The 23,385-nt window shown below is 37.6% G+C and overlaps 1 protein-coding gene, 1 non-coding gene and 1 pseudogene across 2 annotated transcripts; 2 read left to right on the plus strand and 1 right to left on the minus strand.

The window, feature by feature from the left end:
• Positions 1-5,818: 5,818 nt before the first annotated feature.
• Positions 5,819-8,102, plus strand: LOC136998015 (uncharacterized; annotated as a pseudogene).
• A 4,952-nt stretch (positions 8,103-13,054) lies between these two features.
• LOC136997555 (U6 spliceosomal RNA) lies at positions 13,055-13,161 on the plus strand. The gene has a single exon (XR_010888269.1). It is a non-coding gene; the product is annotated as a U6 spliceosomal RNA (small nuclear RNA).
• Positions 13,162-15,596: 2,435 nt separating this feature from the next.
• LOC105675896 (putative nuclease HARBI1) lies at positions 15,597-19,787 on the minus strand. The gene is made up of 4 exons (XM_012373379.2): positions 17,863-19,787; positions 17,548-17,766; positions 16,701-17,050; positions 15,597-16,617 (listed from the first exon to the last, which is right to left on the minus strand). The coding sequence occupies exons 1-4, from the start codon at positions 17,967-17,969 to the stop codon at positions 16,100-16,102; spliced, it is 1,194 nt and encodes a 397-aa protein (XP_012228802.2). The 5' UTR covers positions 17,970-19,787; the 3' UTR covers positions 15,597-16,099.
• Positions 19,788-23,385: the final 3,598 nt, after the last annotated feature.

Raw genomic sequence — 23,385 nt, forward strand, 5'->3', positions numbered from 1 at the left:
TATCGCTGCCACCTTAACCAGCATGCCGAATATCAGACTAAAAGTCCGATCATTCGTCGCTGCGTTCTTTTGTTCGCTATACCGGTGCACGCTCTATACCGTTTGCACCCCCTTAGTCGTCATCTCGTCAAATATTGGTCTAGCAGAATCCACCGTTTGACTCCGTCGTTCTTTTGTTCTCCCATACTTGCCCGCTCACAGGTCGTAGTTCTATCATCCCCCGCCCGACACCTTGACGATGTTTGTTTACATTTCCCATACCTGCCAGAGAGTCCGGGGTACCTCATATAGACGCGGCTCCACCATAAATACGCTCCTTCACGGGACGACTGTGTGACGTCGTTTGTTTTGATGCCCCATACCTGCCAGAGAGTACGGGGTACCTCATGTAGACGCGGCCCCACCATAAATACGTCCCTTCCCTTTACGGACTAGAGACGACTGTGTGACGTCGTTTGTTTTGATGCCCCATACCTGCCAGAGAGTCCGGGGTACCTCATGTAGACGCGGCTCCACCATAAATACGTCCCTTCCCTTCACGGACTAGAGGCGACTGTGTGACGTCGTTTGTTTTGATGCCCCATACCTGCCAGAGAGTCCGGGGTACCTCATGTAGACGCGGCTCCACCATAAATACGTCCCTTCCCTTCACGGACTAGAGGCGACTGTGTGACATCGTTTGTTTTGATGCCCCATACCTGCCAGAGAGTCCGGGGTACCTCATATAGACGCGGTCCCACCATAAATACGTCCCTTCTCTTAACGGACTAGAGGCGACTGTGTGACGTCGTTTGTTTTGATGCCCCATACCTGCCAGGTCCCATACCTGCCAGGCCCCATAGCTATAAATACGACTCTACGACTTACTTCATTTGATCTATAGGTAGCCATGCGGACTAGGACCAGGACTAGAAACCCAGCGATCCAGGTTCGAACCCGGTTTGGATTTTCTCAATTCGAAAAAAAATAAAAATTTACGTCATCCCGCGCCTACTATAAATACGACCCTACGACTTGTTTCATTAGATCTATAGGTAGCCCAGCAGACTAGGACCAGGACTAGAAATCCAGCGATCCAGGTTCGAACCCCGTTTGGATTTTCTCAATTCGGAAAAATAAAAATTTCCGCCATCTTGTCAACATCCGCCATCTTGTTTACCCGTAGCCGCCATCTTTTTTTCCCATCCCGTCAGAGAGGAGTGAGGGAATGTTTTGGCGCCAGACCCACTGCGGGGGGCCTAGACGGGGTAGGTGGTGGGGGTTTGTTGTGACGCCCCATACCTGCCAACATACTACTGGTTGAGTCCTGGCGTTGGTCCTTGCACTCTTGCGGCACACCGAACAGTGCCTCTTCTCGACCCTGTACGTTGGTCCTTCTAATTCCGCGTCGCCTTCTTACGCATCCTGCCGATTTTGCAAAAAGGGGGGCCCCTGAGAACCGCCCACAGTTTATCCAGGGCGCCCCCTTCCCCCGCTTTCTGTGGTTTCCTCAAATCATCCGGTTTGAATCGCGTTGATCATTCGATGTTCCCGGAAGAGACTGGTTAGGCTGGCCGGGCCATACTCCGGTCCTTCCGGGTGCAGCATCTTCGGAGTCCTCGGTGCCGTCTGCAGCCGGGCGAGGTCCGCTGCTGCGTTTCTTTGCGAGTGTGTGGCTAAAACCAAAACGGAGTTAGTCGATAGGGCTTGGATGGCGGAGGCGACGGAATCGCGGTACCTGACCTTTTTTGCTGCGGTGTCACTAACGCGTGACACCCGTTGATGATCCCCCGGCGTCCGGTCTCTATGGCGATGCTGAATCTTTGCCCTGAGGCACAAAATACGCAACGCCGCCCGCACGGGGTCTCGCATTACAACTTAAACGATAATAAACATATAAAACGGGAACGACATATACAACAACGCACGAAAATGGTGGAGTCTCGCGGGTTGCTCTCTCAACGCGAGGAGCAACTCCAGGACTCTTTGCTCCCTCGGCCGGGCTATCGCCCTTGTGACGGCGCTCGAAAAGCGTCACGTCACAGTAAAAATGGTTGCTTAGAATAATAGATTCTTTAACCTAATCCTAACATAATCTTAAAAGTACTCTCTTATAACAAATAATTTCTTGTTTTAAAAAGCCGAGCAAGACTTCTGGCTTTTCAAGTCTATCTTTAAAAATTTTTTTGAAAATAATATGAAACGTAGTAAAGCGATTTTTAATAGAAACATTAAAACAGGAACCACAACATGCTTAGAATTATATATTTTATTGTAAGAATGTATGCAATTTTTTTACAGATGTAATTATTTTGTTAAAAATATCAATTTTTATTTTTAAAATATTATTGGAATAAAAAATTAAAACAATAAAAACTTTTGTTTAACATTTAACATTGGTAAAGTTGATTAAACCTTTTTTTATATCAATGTATTTGCATAAATATTTAGAATACTAAAAATAATTTAGTAGAATATTCAGTGAATGTTCCTTACATGGTATTAAACATCTTCTCTGAATATTCCTGGAATATAATAAAGAATATTTTTTCATTATAATAGTAAGGCTCCATATGATAACAATCAAGAAATATAATAGAAGAGCATTAAGAGCCGTCGCAGGATATTGGTGCTAAATTTTTTAATTTTTCTTAAAGAAATTAATAAATTAGTTTACAAGAGACAGTTAGATTGTACACCGATCTCAGATCGAGATACCTAAAGTGCACGAAATTTTAAGTATATTGTTCTCATATATCGAAAAACTTAATGTACATATAGGAATTATTGGAAAGAAAGGAAGAGAGATATTTTTTCAACCTATCTGGAATATTAAAATTGGTCTCATTAAAACTGGTCTTATTAGAACTGGTCTCATTAGAATTCTATAAAGATTTAAAGAACATTTTTTAGTACATTAAAAGAATATTCTAATATTTTCAACCAATATTTATAAAATGTTTATTGAATGTGTTTGTGTTATTTGGATTGTTTGATAAAATTTATAGTTGGGCATAGAAAAAAAGTTTTTACTTGTGAAATGGGTTTCTGTAACAAGCATTATGTCAATGTTATTTATTCTCATGAAGGCTTTTAACTCAAAAGAGTGTTGGGCTAGCCCATTGGCATTCCATAAGGCAATATTTAGTGAGTTGAACGTAACGACATTTTAGTGATTAGATTTGTCATTAGATTTGACATGGAGATCATTTGATTCATGAGATCTTTTAGTAAAGTTAATATTTCATTATTATTATCGTTGCTTAACCAGTTGAGTGGTAGACTTTTCCAAAAGATTTGTGCCAAAAGTGGTAAGAGCCAAAAGTTAAAATATCGAAAAACGGTGAAACATGGGTTCAAAGTTTTCGAAAAAGCAACTTTTCGGAATGGGTGTGAATCCTCCCCCCTACCCCCTGGAAATGGTGGGGCAGAATAGAGGAGTAAAATGTTAAATGGCACTATAGGTCGAGTGAGGATCATTTGAAAGGGCGTTTCAAGACAAGAACAATGGTTTTTGAAAATGTTTACTACGACTTTCTAGTCCAAAGTGGAAGTGGATCAAAAAAGGGGGGTGGACTTTCGAAAAGCTATCACCTCCGATGTGGCTTCTATTCAGCCTAAATACTTATTTTATCTAGTAAATAATATTCCCAAATGGATTTTTGGCGCAAATGCCCCCTCCGCCCCCTTCAAAGGTTAAAAAATAAAACTGTTTTTAGTCATTATTTCAGAAAATATTTATTGTACGGAAAAAATTGTCAAACAAAAAATGAAGCTCATAAAAAGCTCTACAAATAAGGTCTTATACATATTTTACCTAACTAATATTTTAGTCGTTTTAACAATTAACAGTCGCCATATTGGATCCGCCATTTTGAATTTTGCAATTTTGACAACAGATTCGAGTTCAGCAGCCCAAAAAACCTTAGGATATCAAGTTTTATGCAAATCTGTTGAAAATTAGTGGAGTTATTTAGAAATGTACATATATGATACATTACCACGTTTGGCACTTTTTTTTGTACATATATGATACATTACCACTCAACTAGTTAAGTCCACTTTTAGTTTGAATTTGAGTCAGTCCATGGGAGTGAGTATTATTTTGGCTGGTTATGTGAGCATATGTTGGATTTGAAAGTCCTGTATTTGGCTAAACGTGACTGGCCTTTGAAGTCGAAAATTTTTGGTGAGCATCCCCATCTATATTCCTTGCTCTGACAACGGAACGTTCACAAGTGTCCTCTCCCCCGATTTGATTCTCCTTGAAATATGTTGTAAAACATACAATTTGAGGAGACACGTATTTTTTTATAGCGGCCCTATCTCAAATTTAAGGGGTGAAACAATCCTTTGAAAAAAAACGGTTTTTTTCTTTGTGTGTAACTATCGCCAAAACCGTAGGAGATATAAAAAAATGTTTCAAATAGAAGTTGTAGGGCTTGTAATGGGCTATATAACTGTGTAGTTGGATTTTCAAAAAATGTTTTTTCTTATTTAGCCCCACCCCTTGTTATTATTTTTTCGAATTTCAAAATTTTTGTAATAACAAAAGTTGTAGCATTTTTTACGCTGAATTCAACCATATATGATTTTATTCCGAAATCGCATCTTTCAAAAATAAGTCATCAAGTATCACATTATATGTGTCGCGCTGCATGACGCATCGTTTATACCGCACTTGTGTTGTGCAATAGTCGCAAAATAAATATAAAAATGACATACAATATGTTATCACATATTTGAGGAAGAAAAGTTTACTAAAATTGTTGCTAAAACATCCCTTCCACATTACATCCTTATAGATAATCACTGCATTTCGTGCGCAGCGCGTTGTTATATGCAAGTTAGCTATACATGTGTATATAAAATGTGAATATTATTTAATCATAAATTAAGAAAAACGAGTATAAATATATTATTAATTTGAAAACATCACGTTTGAGAGACGTGATTTTACACGAAAGATTAAATTATGTAATCATAAGTTAATAATAAACAAGTGTGAATGGAAGCTATAAATGCGTACAAAAGGCCTACGTTCATAGGGTGCGTTCGGGCAGCTCGCTACCGCGCTATCAACGCTAACGCTACTAGCTCCGTTCACGGAGCCAAGATAGCGCTAATGAATGCGAGCTCCGTGAACAGCAATAGCATAGCGTGGTAGCGTGCGTCTGCTAATAAAAATGGAACAAGATCGTAAAAAAGCAATATTAACAGCAGTAGCACTTATAATACAAGAATTAATAGATTCATCGTCTAACAGTGATGATGGTAAAAATTTAAAAATAATAGAATAGAGTATGAATGTAAAAAAACATGTACCATGTATCAACATTAAAAATTAAAATATCGGCATTTCTCACATTTTCCGTTGAATTATTAGATGAATGTTTGTAATAAAATTAAGTGTCATTATTTTCAACACGTTAAATGCTGGACAAAAGATCCAGTTCAATTATAAATCTTTTGTCCAATATTAAACTAGTTGGAAATAATAACACCTAATTTTGTTACAAACATTCATCTGATAATTCAACGGAAAATGTGAGAAATGCCGATATTTTAATTTTTAATGCTGAGACATGGTACATGTTTTCTTACATTTATACTCTATTCTATAATTTTTCATTCTTCACCATCATTACTCTCAGACGATGAATCTATTAATTCTTGCATTATAAGTGCTACTGCTGTTAATATTGCTTTTTTACGATCTTGTTCCATTTTTATTAGCAGAAGCGCGCTACCACGCTATGCTATTGCTGTTCACGGAGCTCGCAAACGCTAACGCTACCAACACACTACCTCGGAAGGAATAGCATTGATAGCGCGCAGTTATGACGTATCACACTACCATTAATGACGTCATAATTGCGTTTGGTAGCACTACCAGCTAGCTCCGTGAACAGTCGATAGCGCTAAATAGCGCTAATAGCGTCTCCCCGAACGCACCCATAGTCTGTGAAACGAACTTGATGAAATCGTATCTGCAACTGTTTTTCTTTTCTTAAATTTAATTTTCGGGAAAAGAATTATCAATTAAAATGATTATCAATCCACTCAACGTTGCTAGATTTTTACTAACATCAATAACTACTATGTATCTTATGGAAACGTCAGTAAATAAAGCCGAAATAGAATTAAAAGCAAATATTCAGAAGTTAATATTGGAAAATATTCATCAATTCAACGGATTAAAAGTGAAAGAAGAAACATCGCTTAATTATGAAGAACCTGATAAATTGCATACTTTTGAAATTATTGAAGAAAATGAAGCATGGAATGAAGATAATTCAAATTCTCACAATTGGCAATGCCATGATGACGACAATTTTGATGTTTCTTACAAAAAGGCAAGCTGTTGAATATTGGCGGCAGTCGGACAAAGAAAATCGTCCTTTCAAGTCAGTACAACACACATTTAAAAGAATTTCATCTATACGTCAATTGAGGCGATGGGAAGAACAGTTAGAGCACGGTGGAAATCGTCTTGAAAAATTATCTCATATTTCCAAAGCTACTCATGATAAATTTAATGTAGCTGTGCAGACAGGACTAATAATTCACGATGTTGATATAAAAAGATGGGCCTTGGAAGCTCAAAGAGAAATAGGAGATTTAGATCCTGTATTTCAAGCATCTCCTAGTTGGCTATTACGATTTAAAAAGTCTCATCGAATTGTGTCCAGAAAAATAACAAAATTCATTACAAGAAAAACGTTAGAAGATTCTCATAATATACAAAGAGAAGCCGAAAATTTTGTAACCGTAGTAAAACCTCTCATTGAACGATTTAGATCGGAAAATGTATATAATACAGATCAAAGTGGATTTTAATTAGAAATCCACTCTGGAAGATCACTATCTGACCAAGGAATGAAGACAATAGACCGTGTGGTGCAGTCAGTATCATCAACTACACATTTGTACACTATTCAACCAACAATTTCTTGTGATGGAAAATTACTGTCACCTTTGTTTATCGTATTACAAGAACATAGTGGTACTTTTGGGCCTAGAGTACAAGAAAATTCATTCAGAGCATCAAATGTTATTGTAACTGCTTCGAAATCTGGTAAAATGACATCAGGTATGAGATAAATTTTAGCTTTTTATATCTTATAATATATTTTAATCTTATATAAAAATATTATTATAATTATAATTATTATTCACACTTTTCTTTCTATTTTATAGATCATTTTAAAAAATCGTTGGAAGAAGCTTATTTTCCAAATGTAGGCCGCGATAGTGTTTTTCTTATGGATTCATGGTGCGGGCAATGTCCAGCAATTGCTACTGATTTAACACCAATGGAAAAACAAGTTACTACTATGGTAATACCGAAAGGAACTACAGGAAAAATACAGCCGTTGGATGTTTACGGGTTTAGAATCTGGAAAAACTTTGCAAGAAGATTGTCGGATACTTTCTATTATTGAATTATGATATAAATTTACATCAGCGAAATAATATTATAAAATTGCAATCTTTAATACACAATCAGTTATCATCTCCTCGATATCAAAATTTATTTAAATATTCATGGTTTAAAAGTGGATATACGAATGAAAGACCAGAAACATTTAAAAATCCAGTGGAATTTAGTTTTGAACAAACATCAAGCACATGTGACATTGAAGATTGCAATGATATAGCTGTAATACAATGTTCTTGGTGCGGAAAATCATTATGTTTAAAACATTTTTTTATAGAGTATCATTATTGTAACATCTATAACGGGTGTGACTAAATTTAATATATATAGCTTTAATAGCAATTTTAGTAAACTTTTCTTCCTCAAATATGTGATAACATATTGTATGTCATTTTTATATTTATTTTGTGACTATTGCACAATACAAATGCGGTATAAACAATGCGTCATACAGCGCGACACATATAATGTGATACTTGATGACTCATTTTTGAAAGATGCGATTTCGAAACATAATAAAATCATATATGGTTGAATTTAGTGTAAAAAATGCTACAACTTTTGTCATTACAAAAATTTTTAAATTCGAAAAAATAATAACAAGGGGTGGGGGTAAATTAAAAAAAATAACATTTTTTGAAAACCCAACTACACAGTTATATAACCCATTACAAGCCCTACAACTATTTGAAACATTTTTTTATATTTCCTATAAAATATTTTTTGGCGATAGTTACACACAAAAAAAACCGTTTTTTTTTTAGGGGTGTTCCACCCCTTAAATTTGAGATAGGGCCGCTATAAAAAAATACGTGTCTCCTCAAATTGTATGTTTTACAACATATTTCAAGGAGAATCAAATCGGGGGGGGGGGACACTTGTGAACGTTCCCTTGTGAGAGAAGAATACCTAGTTCTTTGTAATTGCTTGTATACAGTGCAGCTTTTATAGTTTGCAAGATGGTTGCCATTGCAGAGCACACACTTTACGCTATTGGATCTAGTCTTTCTAGGACAGTTTGCTGTCAGATGCTCCTCAGCACATTTGACACACCTGGCTTGCCTGTAGCAAAACGTCTTTGTGTGCCCATAGCGCTGACATTTCGCGCATTGGGAGATTTCTTGTTTATAGTGAAGAGGTTCAAAAACAACGCGACAATGCAATAGAGATGTGAAGTTGTAAATAGTTTTGTTGTTTGGTTCTGATTTCAAGTCCACAATAAATATTGATAAAGGTGTCTTGGTAATCCTTTGTCCTTTGTTTAATGTTCCAGATATTTACTACTTTATGACCTTTTTTTGTGCGGGGGCGATAGCCCCCCCCCCCCCCGGGGGTGGAAAATCTTCCAAAGACACCCTCTGGCGTGCAATGTGGGTTTGTAAGAGACCCACTGTCAGAGGGTAGTGTGGGATTCGCCTGGAATTCGGGATACGAGTCCGAAAAACCTCCAGGCGCCTACCCACTAAATTTCACCCCCGTTACGCTGCCATCAGCCGCCGTTGTTAGGGGATGGCCGGGAACCGCAACGCATAACAACCGGCCACCCCCCCTCCCTTCCGACTGCTGTTTGTCCGGTGCAGTCAATATGTGTGGGGGGAATTCCCACGTTTCTCCCCCCCCCCCCCCATACCCTCCGCGTAATAACCTTTCGGGCCGCGGCCCGATGATCATGCCTACGGGTGGACAGCGACCAGTATCCCCCTCAATCCGAGGGGGGGTGGTCGGATGCTGCCCCGCCCGTAGGGAACCCTCCCTCCCTTTTCCTGCTCCTCGGGCCCGGTTTATCCGAGGGTAATCGAGGAGCGAAGAGGGCCCGCACTTTTTGGGGCTGGAGGCGAGGGCGCACCTTTTGGGGCTGGAGGGGAGGGCTCACCTTCTCCCCCTCACTCCCCCTAAGGCGTTTTTTGGCGAGGGTTCTTGAGGTCTGCGCCCTCGTGACCCTGATGGTCTCCCTCGAGCTGGCTCTACCAGGGCCCAGCTCGGGAGACTCCACCCGCGCAGGCTCTACTCCCCCGATGTCTGTGAGGACCACGCTTAAGCGCGTGGTGACCTCACTGGTCCTTGAGGGAGGAGCTGACCTCGCTTTGGTGGGGGAGCCCGGAAGCGCAGAGGGGACCGAAAGACAATTTTCCGACCCCGTCCTGTGGTCCGCCTTATTCCCCGCCACCATGCAAATAGGGCACCGGGCGGGGCGCTTGCACGCCCCCCCCCCTTTGTGCTCCTCCTCGCCACAATTATAGCAGCAGAGGGCCCTATCCACCTCGGACGGACACCTCTGCTGCGTGTAACCCCGTGCCAAGGGGAAAAAACATTATAAAGAAAACACATAGTTGCTTTCAAGAAAAAATATGTAATTTGCAACATGCAACTGCATATTTTTTTTTTTAAACCAATGTGTTTTCTTTATATCAATTCATTTGTCTCATTATTTTGGGCATAAAAGTATTAAGTTAACATTCTCAAAAACTGAATGTTTTACAAGATATTTTATATTTTATGTCAAAATACTGTAATTTACAAGCCTCATAACTCGAAAAGTATTTAATAAAAAATAACTTCATTATAGTGTTTTGAAAAGCTCTTGACACCAGCTATTAGATTTTGGAATCAAAAATAGGGGTTTCTATTTAAAAAATTCGATTTGACCTTTAAATAACCTTGAAGATCAAGGTCAAGGTAAAATTGAAAATCACCATTTGATGTCGTCCTCCGAACCCAACAACTTTTGTAAAGGTTATTTTCGGATTGGTAGCTCCTTTGACGAGATATTCAGGTGCGTAATTTAAAATGGGACATCTTGTATAATACAAATTTTATGCACAATTTTTCTAATACAAGATTAAATTAAACACTACAAATTTACAGTAAACATTAAAAATTTTTAAACACTTTAAACATTATTTTTCATTAAAAAAACAAAAATGATATAATTTTAATAATGATATCACTATTAATATAAAGTGTAATAATTTTAATAATATATAATAAAAGTAATAATTTTGATAATAAGATATTTTAAATAAGAAAAATTTTTAATAAGTTGTAAACCAGCTTTTTTAAAAATTTTTAGATGCTGTAAATATAAATTAAAAACTTTTCTTATTATTAGTTTTTCTATAAATTCGTAGATATATAGAGTAAATTTGAAAAATGTGACGATAAAAATAACTGTTAAATTCGTTACTCGTTACCGGAAAATGTAACAAAGTTACTTTTTTTGTTACAAAAAAAATTGTAACGCCGTTACCGTTACAGTTACCGAAAAAAAGTAATTGTAACGGTAACGGCGTTACAAGTAACGCGTTACTTCCCAACCCTGCATGTAACATACATATATACGATATACGCTGATGTAGGTACATTTATGGATATACATAGAATGTATATTTGAACGAGATCGCTGCCTGTACATACATAGAATATACCTCGTGTACATTCCATGTGTATATAATACATGTAACGTACATATATATGATATTCGCTGATATAGGTACATTTATGGATATACATAGGATATCGTATGGATATACATAGAATCAGTCATTAGTTTGTTCGCTTGCCGCTGTGTGACGCATTATGCGCTATCTATTTCGTATTTAAGTTTTAATCATGAGAATTATATAAAACTTGCAAAAGGCGGGTAATAATATTGAAGATGTAATAACTTTTTCTATCAGTTTAATAGCTAAATCCCAACACAGGGAATTTAGATAAACTGATTGTTCAAAAATGAGGTAGATAAATATCCGAATAAATGAAAATTGTTTATTACCCAGTAAACATTCAATATCCTATATACATGAAATATCCATAATGTGAAAAAAAACGTACTGTATATACTATGTACACATACATAGAATGTACCTCATGTACATGCCACAAATGTGTATTGCACATCCTCGGAATATACCCCATGTATATACCACGAATATACATTGCATATCTTTTGAATATACTTATGTATGTACTGTGGACATCCTATGTACATACATGTGGTAATTATTTCACATACATAGGATATGCGCTTTATATACTTTTCACATTCTTTGTATATACATAGAATATACAATATACATATACGTATATACATAGGGCGTACAAAGAATGTCCTAATGTTTATTTGGTATTGATAAAATTTGATATAATTCAAATCAGGTTGCGCCGTAGAAGTAGGGTTTTGAAGATTATGTCGATATTGATTGTTTACGTATTATCTACTGTAAAAAACTTTAGTTTCTCTCGACTTCGATTCGACTTTGTGTAATTTCTTTAAAATAAAACGTCTCGAAAAGTCTTTTACTTGCATTAATTTAAACGATAGGACGGTTACGTCCTATCGACGACTTTGTTTGTTATCACTTGTTAATAATAAAAGTTAATTCTTCCGGCCCGACTAGGATAAAGTTCGATCCCTGGCGACGGTGTGCCACCTTGTCGTAGTGCCGGGGCTCCCCGCAAATCCACTCGTGGAGATGCGGGGTCTAAGAGCACACCCGGAGAAGCTTAACGTCGTTATAAAAACTTGGGGCGCCATACCCAAAAAAGGCTCTGAGGCTTGCACTTTACCTTATGACCTAAAATTTGGCCAGAGAAGTACAACTCTGTATAAAAACTGAGGGGGAAAACCTCAAAATAGGCCTCTACAGATTGCACCAGCCCTGCATGCCCTAAAAAGCCGAGGAAGGAAAACCTTGTCACAAAAACCGGGGTTTGAAATACCTCCTGATGAAAAATCTTAAATGGAAATAACCAGCTGGCCGGGATCCAAGCTAAACAAAGATCGCCCCGAGGAAGGAAAACCTCGTTAAACAACCGGGGGTTTGAGGATACCCCCTGATGAAAAGTCTCAAATGAAAATAATCAGCTGGCCGGGATCCAGGCTAAACAAAGATCGCCCCGAGGAAGGAAAACCTCGTTAAACAACCGGGGGTTTGAGATACCTCCTGATGAAAAGTCTCAAATGAAAATAACCAGCTGGCCGGGATCCAGGCTAAACAAAGATCGTCCCGAGGAAGGAAAACCTCGTTAAACAACCGGGGGTTTGAGGACACCTCCTGATGAAAAGTCCCAAATGGAAATAACCAGCTGGCCGGGATCCAGGCTAAACAAAGATCGTCCCGAGGAAGGAAAACCTCGTTAAACAACCGGGAGTTTGAGAACACCTCCTGATAAAAAATCTCAATGGAAATAACCAGCTGGCCGGGGTCCAGGCTAAACAACACTCCCCCGAGGTAGGATAGCCTCGTTAATCAACCGAGGATTTCAGGATACCTCCTGATGAAAAACCTCAAAATGGAAATAACCAGCTGGCCGGGATTCAGGCTTAACAAAGATCGTCCGGGAGTGTGAGGGCGGCTCCCCTAACAAGTTGCCTCCAGGAGTGGACAACCCGGTACATGTAGCGAAGGTAGCTACGCAGCCTATGGCGCCCGACGACCGGAGTAACGACCTGGGAAAACGAGAAGGGAAAACAAAACGTCCCGGAAAAAGAAAACTCTGTGAAAAAACCTGGGTTTCACGGGAGTTCTCATAATTAGAAAAACTCCTCAGGATTGGGACGACTCTGTCGTCACTCAAGGTTGTGGGTTTACCATTAAACCTTCAGGGAAACTGCCTTCGGGCACCCTCCCTTTTGTACTTGCTTCGGCAGTACATATACTAAAATTGGAACGATACAGAGAAGATTAGCATGGCCCCTGCGCAAGGATGACACGCAAAATCGTGAAGCGTTCCACATTTTAAAAATATCTCTGTCGAATTTAAGCATAACAAACACAAAAATTAAAAGAACTGTTACGGGCGGTATTTTGATCGAGATCCCGGGCGAAGACTCTGAAACCTAAGCGGATATCCTACTAATTAGTCTGCAACAAACATTTAAAGATATAAAAGGTGTTAAATTTCGAAAACCGATCAAAAGATCGCAGTTGAGATTGACGGGGTTGGACGATTCCGTAACAACCTCGGAAATCTGCAAAATCCTTGCGGATATAGGCGGATGTTCGTTGGACAATGTCTCCTGCAGCCCAATAAGATTTGTCCGTGGAGGCTTGGGTGCAGCATACGTACAGTGCTCAATCTCAGCTGCGGTAGGTATTTTGGAGGCCGGTAAGATTAATATAAGATGAACAACAGTAAGAGTGGAGCCAGTTGATCCCAGACCGCTGCAATGTTTCTGGTGTCTGGCGGCTGGCCATACGCTCCAAAGATGTCTAGAAACTAAAAACAGAAGATCTTACTGTTATAAGTGCGAAGACTTAAATCATAAAGCCTCTGTATGCAGGAATAAGATCAGTTGTCCTGTATGCTTAGACAGAGAACTCAAATCGGATCACATGGCGGGTTCTGCAGCGTGTAAACCGATCCCACCTGGGAAAATAATAGACTTAAGAACATACTCTGTAAATAAAGTCAGTAATAATGGGTGTTTAAGGGGGAATTCTAGTCTAGAGGCCCGATTTTTAGGTTATCTTTGCGATTTTTTTGTGGGAAAGCTACGAAATTTTTTAAAATGGGGATTTTTCCTACATATTAGTGCACCTTTCAAGTGTCTTTCAAAATTTTTTTATTTCAAAATATAAATAAAGAAGTGCGGTACATGTGATTTTTCTAACCCATTAAAAAAAAAGTGATAAACGGTACCCATGATTTCGGCCGTTATAGTGATCTGAAATAAAAAATCCAAAAAGATTCTTAAAATATAAGAGTTTGGCTCTCGCTCCAACCAAAATTTAAAAAAAATGTTAAAATTTACGAAAGTTGTGCGCTTTTGAAAGTAAGGTATCGAATTTCGCGACTTTTTTTCAACTTTAAAGTGTTGTAAAATTTGCAAAAAACCATATTTTAAAAAGATTCTGGTACCAGCTATAGCCACACATGTGCTAAAGATGTGTGTAAAATTTGAGAATGATCGGAACAATGAATTTTGAGATATCGTGGGTAGGGAAGCGGGGTCATAATGCTTAGCGGATCGGACCAATCATCTTAATTATGAAAATTTTAAAGAATAATATATATTACTTTTTATCTAAACTTTTACTTCATATAAAATTCATCTAAAATATTACATTATTATGCATATACGAATAATTACAAAAAAGATACATTTGACGAAAATTTTCAGTGATAATTTATATTGGGCTTTCTACAATAAGCTATTAGTAATAAATCAGAAGTCAGAAGCTAGTTGTAGCGAGTTAGTAGTGCGTCATAAGACAATAATAAGTCAGTAGTCAGTGACTGAGTGGAGATGGCCAAATTCCATCTCTTCCGATTTATGAATTACATTGCATTATGACTGACCAATTAAAAAGCAATATGTCTTCCATTTAACGAGAAAACCGACCTCGTATAACCTAAAAACTGTCGTGTTATCGAGATCGAAGTAATTAATCGAAGTGTTGAAAATGGAATCTATACATTTCGAAGAAATGGATGATATGGAGCTCATCAAGCTTGTTGAAGTTAATTGTTGCCTGTATAATAAAAAAATGAGAGAGTTTAAGACTGTCGATAAAAAAGAAGTATGGGCTCAAATAGGTGCCGCCTTAAACAACAAAAAAACAGGTAATTACAATATTTTAAGAAAATATTGATACCAATTTAAACGTTATTATTATTTATTTTGCCTTTATATTAGGTGATCAAGCTCAAAAAAGATGGGACAGCCTAAGGGCTATGTGGTCACGTCAACATAAAAAATACTATGAGCAAGGGCGATCAGGATCGGGTGCAAGCCAGGATACCCAAGAATTCCAGTATTATGGTGAAATGTCATTCCTTATTCCGCATTATAGTTCACGGCAGTTAGTATATTAATTATTTTAATTTTTAAAGTTCTCTATGTGTGTGTGTGTGTGAGTGTGTGTGTGTGTGAGTGTGTGTGTGTGTGTGTGTGTGTGTGTGTGTGTGTGTGTGTGTGTGTGTGTGTGTGTGTGTGTGTGGTGTGTGTGTGTGTACATAAACATGTATATTATATATATATAATAATTCAATGTTTTTTGTTACCAGAACGAAATCACAAATATGAAGCGGCCTGCATCATGTATTTACAATGATGGATCAAGTGAATCCGAGTTTAATATCAACAAACCGTTACCTACAGTTATAGACAGTCCATATATAGTTAATCAGGATACTGACTTTGATATTGCGCAGTCCGAAACAGACATGTATGACAGCATATCTTTGAGTAGTGGTATGTATTATGTATGAAATTGTTCTTATTAGCACTGCTTTGTAGTTTCTGGAAATAGTTCTTAAGAGAAGCGCCTTGCACAATCATGATCTGTGATCTAAATAAATAATTTCAATGTCTCTAGTGCAACTCGCATGTTTGATCATGTGCAATCAAGACATGGAAGTGTAACCGAGTGCCATTCATTTTAAGTGGTCTTATGGGTCGTTTCTATTTCTTATTTTTTAGGTGACAGTTTGCAGCAATCATTACAAGAAAAGAATAAAGTGCACAAATTTCATACAGAAGATCGTGTCCCTTTCTCCCCTATGGCACATGCAGTATTGAATAAAGTTTCATCAAAACAGTCGCTCTGTAACAAAACTGGCACAAAGGAAAAATACAAGCTAAAAGAAAACAGTAATGTAAAAGTACCAGAACCAGAATTCTGTAAGAAAAAAAAATAGATGTAGATAATTATATGCCCCCCGGAATTCCCCACATTATATTATAAGAAAATTGTGTAGACAAATAAGAGCCATAACAATGGACTCAGCAGTTTCTGGTTTACAGCATATGGAATTCTTTAAAATGGCCCATTTTGAAACAAGAATACCAAAGGCATTCTCAATTACTCTACGAGCTCTAGACAGCCTATAATTAAAAATTCTCTGTGGCATTGCAAGACCAGGTAGAGCGTGGTCCAAATATTCATTAATTCTTCCATTATCATTTAGTATATTTTCATTTTGTATATCTTTATCATTGTAATTACTATTGGCTTCAAAGATTGTTTGTGCTTGTGCTGCAGGAGCTTGTTGCTGATGTCGAAGTCTCTTTGGCTTCGCATAGGACCGCATCAAATAAGTTTTGAGTGGAAACGCTTCATCGCCTACAAAGGCAAATGGAAAAGGAGTATTTGTCCCTAACAATGGCTCTGGATGTGGCAAATCAATTAAGCCTTGCTCCAAGCTGGAACCGAAGTCACTGTTCAACCATACTCCACCGTCAGATATTGAACCTATATGCAAAAGAAGATTTATTTATGAAACTAGTTCGGTTAGTTACTAAAAATATTACTATTGACACAGAACTAACACACACCATAGTCACCAATGTCCACCCATTTAAAAATATAATCGGCATCACAGATTGCCATAAGAACAATTGAGAAAAATTTCTTGTAGTTGAAGAACAGAGAGCCTGAGTTTTTTGGAGCCTGAATTCTCACATGTTTCCCATCAAGCGCTCCTATACAATTAGGGAAATTCCACTTCTCATAAAATCCATCAGCTACATTACGCCAATCCTTTCTTGTCATGGGTGGTAAATATATTGGCTGTAAAGCTTTTATAATTGCATTACATGTCTCAGGGATAATCTTATACACTGTTGAGCGACCAATACGAAAAGACCACTTCTTCGACCACACACTGTCAGCGTGAGCAAGGTATCTGAAATACATTGAGAATAGTATTAAAATAAACTTTTTATATTGATCAAGAAACTACTTTTATATTAATCAAAAAATTACTGTTTGTGGACTTTACACGAATAATACTGATCAGTATTATTGAATCAATAATACTGACAATACATCAATATTTTTATAACACGATCAATATTATTGACAATATTTGAACAAATTTTATAGTTATACAGTACAGTTTTATGTACATTACAGATCTTACATTACACATGGTCAATGATACTATCAATACCAACAAATACAGACAATGTTATTGATAGATCCAAATTTCTTCATTCATGAGTATTAGCATCTGTGGTAAGGGATTGTTATGGTAGAACATATTGATGCTTGAGAATGAAGAAATCCAAATCACCATTAATATTATCAACATCAATCCATATTAACCATATGATTAATAACTTAGTATTTGTTGGTATTGACAGTATTGTTGACCGTGTAAGGTTCCCATTGTGTACTTACCCCAGAGTGACAGCCAGTCTCAATTCTGATGGAAATGAACGTCTCCTGCTACGTTTCAACAGATAAGGCTTTGTTTTTTCCAAAAGCCAATCAAACTGATCAGGTGTCATTCTTGTATAATGGTAAAATTCTTCATGATCAGTGTTCTTGAGTTCTTGAAATAACTGTGAGAAGTCTCCAATTTGGAAAAACGAATTACTGACTGGCCGACGCCACCATCTGGAAAAAATAAACAAATGTAATGCCATTACTATCAGAAAGCACAAAATGATATATCATCATTGTCAAAATTCGACAGTAGTTAGATATACTAACCTCCTTCCTTGACCCTGTCGTGACCTCAGTGCATAATATATCATTAAATTAAACGTATACCACGTTTGCATTAACAGTATAATCAGTAATAAATCTTCCTCTTCCATTCTTTAACATTTTTTAAGAACTTTAAAACTTTTCAAAAAATGCAAAACTTAATTATGAATAAACAAAAATAAAGAAGAAATAAGATCGCAGTGAAATCATAGAGAAAAGAAATACGTACCTGAAATACCTGAAATAATTAGATTGAAATACACTTTAAAATAAATTACAAACTTATCTACTAAAAGGTACAAAAGGATGCAATAAACATTTCAAAATATACAGTAATAAAAAGACAAGCAATATGAACATAGAACATGCGAACATAGTTTGTCGTTTGCCCTGAGAATTGTCATCTTTCCGATTGGCTGAAATGTTATGATGCAATGATCTAATACGACTTATTGTGGATGCAAATTTCTTAAGATTTATGACTTATAATTCTGACTTACCACTAGTGTCATATGAGTAGTGACTAATAGCTTATTGTAGAAAGCCCATATAAGAAATAATGACATTATAATAAGGTTTTTAGCATACTTAAATTCTCATGCATACCGTACTTTATGGTTACTTGTAATCTGGTTGTTTAAAGCTATCATATAACAAAAAATGAAACATAATTATCCATGTTTTTTTATTTTCTCGTATTTTTTCAACTATGCAAGCAATCGGGGTCATGAGAATCACGGAGTGCGGATCGCGGCGCTCGGGCGTGCGAAGAAGGTTATGTCACATACTGTCATTATCTACTTACGTGGGTGGTCTTACGTTATTACCTATTACATTAATTGTTAAAATAAGAGAGTTTGCCATGTCCACTCAAACGACACGGACCTCCAATATCATTTTTAGCAAACTGACTCGTTACACCGAATTTAGTTTTGGTTCTTAGTTTTTTTAAAATAAGAAAGTTTACACGAAAACACAACATGACGGTACTGCTATGCATTGAGAATAATTGCAATCAACCACAATTCAAGTCTTAAAAAGGACATCGTGTATGTTTAATATAAAACATGATTTCCTTCCTGATGATCTTAAGATTGGTGTTATTAGAAGAGGCATGACTTTCAAGATGTGTTGTCCTTCTAAACAATTTTTAAATATAACAAATATAAGAAGATTGTAATATCCGAATTAGTTTTATAAGTAACGATTGTTTTATTAATATGTTCCGAATTTTATAATAACTAACTACTGAAGATGACCACAACCAGATGGTCGAAACGTCTAGATTGACCTAAACATTTGTTATAATATATCAATAAATTAAGCACGAAAATCCAGCTTGGGCTCTGTAGCTTGTTGTTAATAATTTATTTGAATAATTTGAGCCAATATTATAGTTTTAATTAATTGTTAAGTTTATTTGAGAATAAATAAGGTAAGTTGATACTTAGTTACGTAAAAAATGTGCACAAGACATTTAAGGATTAATTTTTATGATTTTTTTATGCGTAATATATAAAAATTAAAATATTTATTTAAAGTAAGTTTATGTAGGTTATACATATTATAATAAAGTAATACATTGAAATTTTGAATTAATTATTGTTTAGATGCCTCGAAAAAGAGAAAGAACTACAGATAAAAGAAAATGGAATAAAGAAACTTTATACAATGCAGTGTGACGTGACGCTTTTCGAGCGCCGTCACAAGGGCGATAGCCCGGCCGAGGGAGCAAAGAGTCCTGGTGTTGCTCCTCGCGTGGAGAGAGCAACCCGCGAGACTCCACAATCTTTGCGCGTTGTTTGTATTGTCATTCCCGTTTTATGTCGTTAATATCGTTTTTTAAGTTGTAAGGCGAGACCCCGTGCGGGCGGCGTTGCGTGTTTTGTGCCTCAGGGCGAAGATGCAGCATCGCCAGGAAGACCGGACGCCGGGGGGATCATCGACGGGTGTCACGCGTTAGTGACCCCACAGCAAAAGGTCAGGTACCGCGATTCCGTCGCCTCCGCCATCCAAGCCCTATCTAACTCCGCTCTGGTTTTAGCCAAAATCAAAGAAGCGCAGAGACACGCAGCAGCGGACCTCGCCCGGCTGCAGACGGCTTCGAGGGCCCCGAAGATGCTGCACTCGGAAGGACCGGAGTATGGCCCGGCCAGCCTAACCAGTCTCTTCCGGGAACATCGACTCATCAATTCATTATCGGCCAAAGGATTTGAGGAAACCACAGAGAGCGGGGGGGAGGGGGGGGCGCCCTGGATGAACTGTGGACTGTTCTCAGGGGCCCCCCTTTTCGGAAAATCGGCAGGATGCGCAGGAAGGCGACGCGGATTTGGAGAGGACCTACGTGCAGAGCCAAGAAAAGCCACTGTTCGGTGTGCCGCAAGTGCGCGAGGACGACATCCAGGACTCAGCCCGACGACACCGAAGACGCCGAAGACGTCCACTCATTGTAAGCCGCCTCTCGGGTAGCCGTAGAGTTCCGTCCGGTGATGGCTGGTAGCGTGAGTTTGTTTTATATGTAGTGTCTCTCACACCATTAACCGTAGTTTTTGATACCGTGAGCGCTCAATTACGCTCAATTACCGCATGTCCAGCCGGCTCCGGATATCGCGTAACAGTCTCTCCGTCTTGCGAGAATTAAGCGCCGACAGTCTCTTCTCGTTGCCGTTTCGTTTACCGTTTAGTTACCGTACCGTTCTACCGTTACCGTCTTTTTGGAAGATACCGATTGCTACCGTCTTTCTTGCGATACCGCTCCGTTACCGTTTTGTCGCGTTATCGCCGTACTGGAAGTACCGTGGGTGAATGTCCGCGGGCGGATTTTGATCCGGGAACGTTCTCCGCGAGATTGCGGTTACCGTAAAGTTAGCGTCTCGGCGAGAAACGGGAAAGCCCGCGAAAAATAGCCGTTCCGCGACATCTCATTTCTGGCCGTTAGGATACCATCGTTTAAAGTCTATTTATTTGGCCTTCACTTGCCGCGTCGGATGGTCGTAAGGTAAGTTATTTGTTTTGCTGGTTATTGTCGGATCGGCTGCGAATTATCGTGTTCTCGTTGCCGCGATTTCATGTAGTTAGCGCACTTTATTCTTGCTACCGAATTTATTATGCGAATGGCCTTACGACCGCATTGAACTGTTTCCGCCGTATCGGCTCAGGCCGAACGCTACACATCTTTACCTTTGTAACCAAATCACTGAAATACATTATTGTTAAATTTTAATTATTAAGTTGTTCTTGCGTTCGCCTCTCACTCCAGATATCTAACGTTAAATAAAAGAACTGCGCCCCTCTGCCATATACTGAGCGGGGAGCAGCCGAGCAATTTTAGAGAAATATCGAAGTTACCGATACCGCGGTGCGATTACTCGCATCTGGCGCCCATTTCCGGTTACCGATATCGCGTAAGTTACCTTGCTCCCGAATTTTGTGGAGTACCGCGAGTTACCGAATCGTGCAGTTATTGCCGATTTCGCGAGTTACCTTGCTCCCGACGAGCGTGGAGTACCGCGAGTTACCGAATCGAGCATCTGTTTCCGATATCGTGAGTTACCGAATCGAGCATTTATTGCCGATCTGCGAGTTACTGATTTCCATTGAGTGTGCTCTCTCGGATCTGGCGTGATTCCGAGGCTAGTTCACGTCGCAGGTTATATCACTTTAAAGATTATGTAAAGTGTACAAAAAACAATCCAATTTTATTAATATTAGATAATCACAACAGTCATATTTCTTTAAATTCTTATAATTGTTGCAAAGAAAATGGCATTGTAATGCTTTCACTTGTACCACATACTTCTCATAGATTACAACCCTTAGATGTATGTTTTTTTGGACCATTTAAAACTGCTTATCGTAAAGAATGCGATGAATTTCTAAAGAAAGAAGCTCTTAAAAAAATTTCACACGATCTAGCTGAGATAGTTAATAAAGCTTATTGTAAAGTCGCTTCGATTGAAAAAGGAGTTTCAGGATTTAAAACTACAGGAATCTATCCATTAAACCGAAGAGTTTGTTCAAAACAAGACTTTGTGGCTGCTGATGCTCTATTACAAACTAAAGCAGCACAAAAACATCAACATGAGATTAATCCAACAGTAGGTTCTTGTATCAATAATATGGAAATAGATGATTCTAGTTATATTTCGCCAGTACGATCAAACACGCCAGTAGCTGAGAATGATATAATTTTAAATAATACAAATAAAGCACCGTCAGAGCCTACAAACGAAGCTGTAGTTATGCCTTTGACAAATACTGCTAATATTAAATTACCTATTTTTTCATTACAAACTCAAAAGATATTACCAAAATCACATGCTACACGTAGAAGTAGAAGGCAGAAGTCTGTTATACTTACAAGTTCTCCATTAAAAGAACAATTAGAGGAGAAAGAAAGGAAACGGAAAGCTAATCTTGAAAAACTAAAAAGCAAAGAAAATATGTTTAAATATAAAAAAATAAAACAAGAAAAAAAAGATGCTACAACTCAAGATAAAAGCATTTCGACCAAAATTAAAATAAGAAAGAAAAAAGCTTCCAAAATTGATGATGAAGAAGAAGTTTCTAAAACAAAGCAAAAGAAAAAAAAATTAGGAAACACATCACTTTATAAAAAAGAAGTTCTTATTTTTGTTAATTTTAAAAATTAATTCTTTTACTACTATTAATTAATACAAAAAAATATAAAATTTAAGTTTTAATTAAGAAATATTCTGTTCTAATAATGTTCTAATATTAAAAAAGAGTTTAATAAACAAATTTTCTCACACATTAAAGTTAATTACATTGATTATCATGACCCGCACCTGAAATGCATAATCAAGATAGACTCAATCATCATGACCCCATCGTGATTACCATAACCCGCAGCCTGATCGTCCTGAACCGACACAGGTAGGCTACACCGATCAAAATTATTTTATTTTTTTACATCAATAAATAAAAATTTAATATTTTTAATAATTATTTTAATAATTTTATTGAAAGCTATAATTCTATATTATATAATTATTCAACAAATTTGATAAAAAATCAATTTAAGAAGAAAATACTAATAATTCTTCTTAGATGAACGCCACCACCCCACTCTCCTCTACCAGTTGAAAAAAAGTGGTTTCGAGAAAAACGCGTTTAAAGTTTTTTTTAACTGTTTTACTTTACTTAGGGGAGTCCTGCTTTCTAGACTCTAAACTCATGTTAGCTTTTCAAATCGGGAAAAATTTTTTTAGCCATTTATTCTATAGGGCAAATACTTGCAAAAAATAAAGAAAAAATTTTTTTGATTTTTCCAAACCTCTAGACTAGAATCCCCCCTTAATTACTCCTACCTTACCAATTAGCGTGTCCAATGAGGATCGGAGGCCTCAGGAAACGGTGGAGACTTCCGCCTGTGAAATGGATACGGATTTGTAATGGTGACTTTATTAGTTTGTAACATTAACTATTCTAAATCGGCGCAGGACAATTTGTGTCATCTTATGCACGAATTTGGAGCTGGACTTGCGGTTATGGCCGACCCCATTC

The sequence above is a fragment of the Linepithema humile genome, chromosome 1 (assembly GCF_040581485.1).
Source record: "Linepithema humile isolate Giens D197 chromosome 1, Lhum_UNIL_v1.0, whole genome shotgun sequence".
NCBI classification, from domain to species: domain Eukaryota; kingdom Metazoa; phylum Arthropoda; class Insecta; order Hymenoptera; family Formicidae; genus Linepithema; species Linepithema humile.

Excerpts from the sequence above, each read along its gene's own strand:
- LOC105675896 (XM_012373379.2), bottom strand. The coding sequence starts at position 17,969 with ATGGAAGAGGAAGATTTATTACTGATTATACTGTTAATGCAAACGTGG. Across the intron at positions 17,767-17,862 it reads CGACAGGGTCAAGGAAGGAG|ATGGTGGCGTCGGCCAGTCA; the intron begins GTTAGTATATCT and ends TATTTTTTCCAG. Across the intron at positions 17,051-17,547 it reads AGACTGGCTGTCACTCTGGG|ATACCTTGCTCACGCTGACA; the intron begins GTAAGTACACAA and ends AATGTATTTCAG.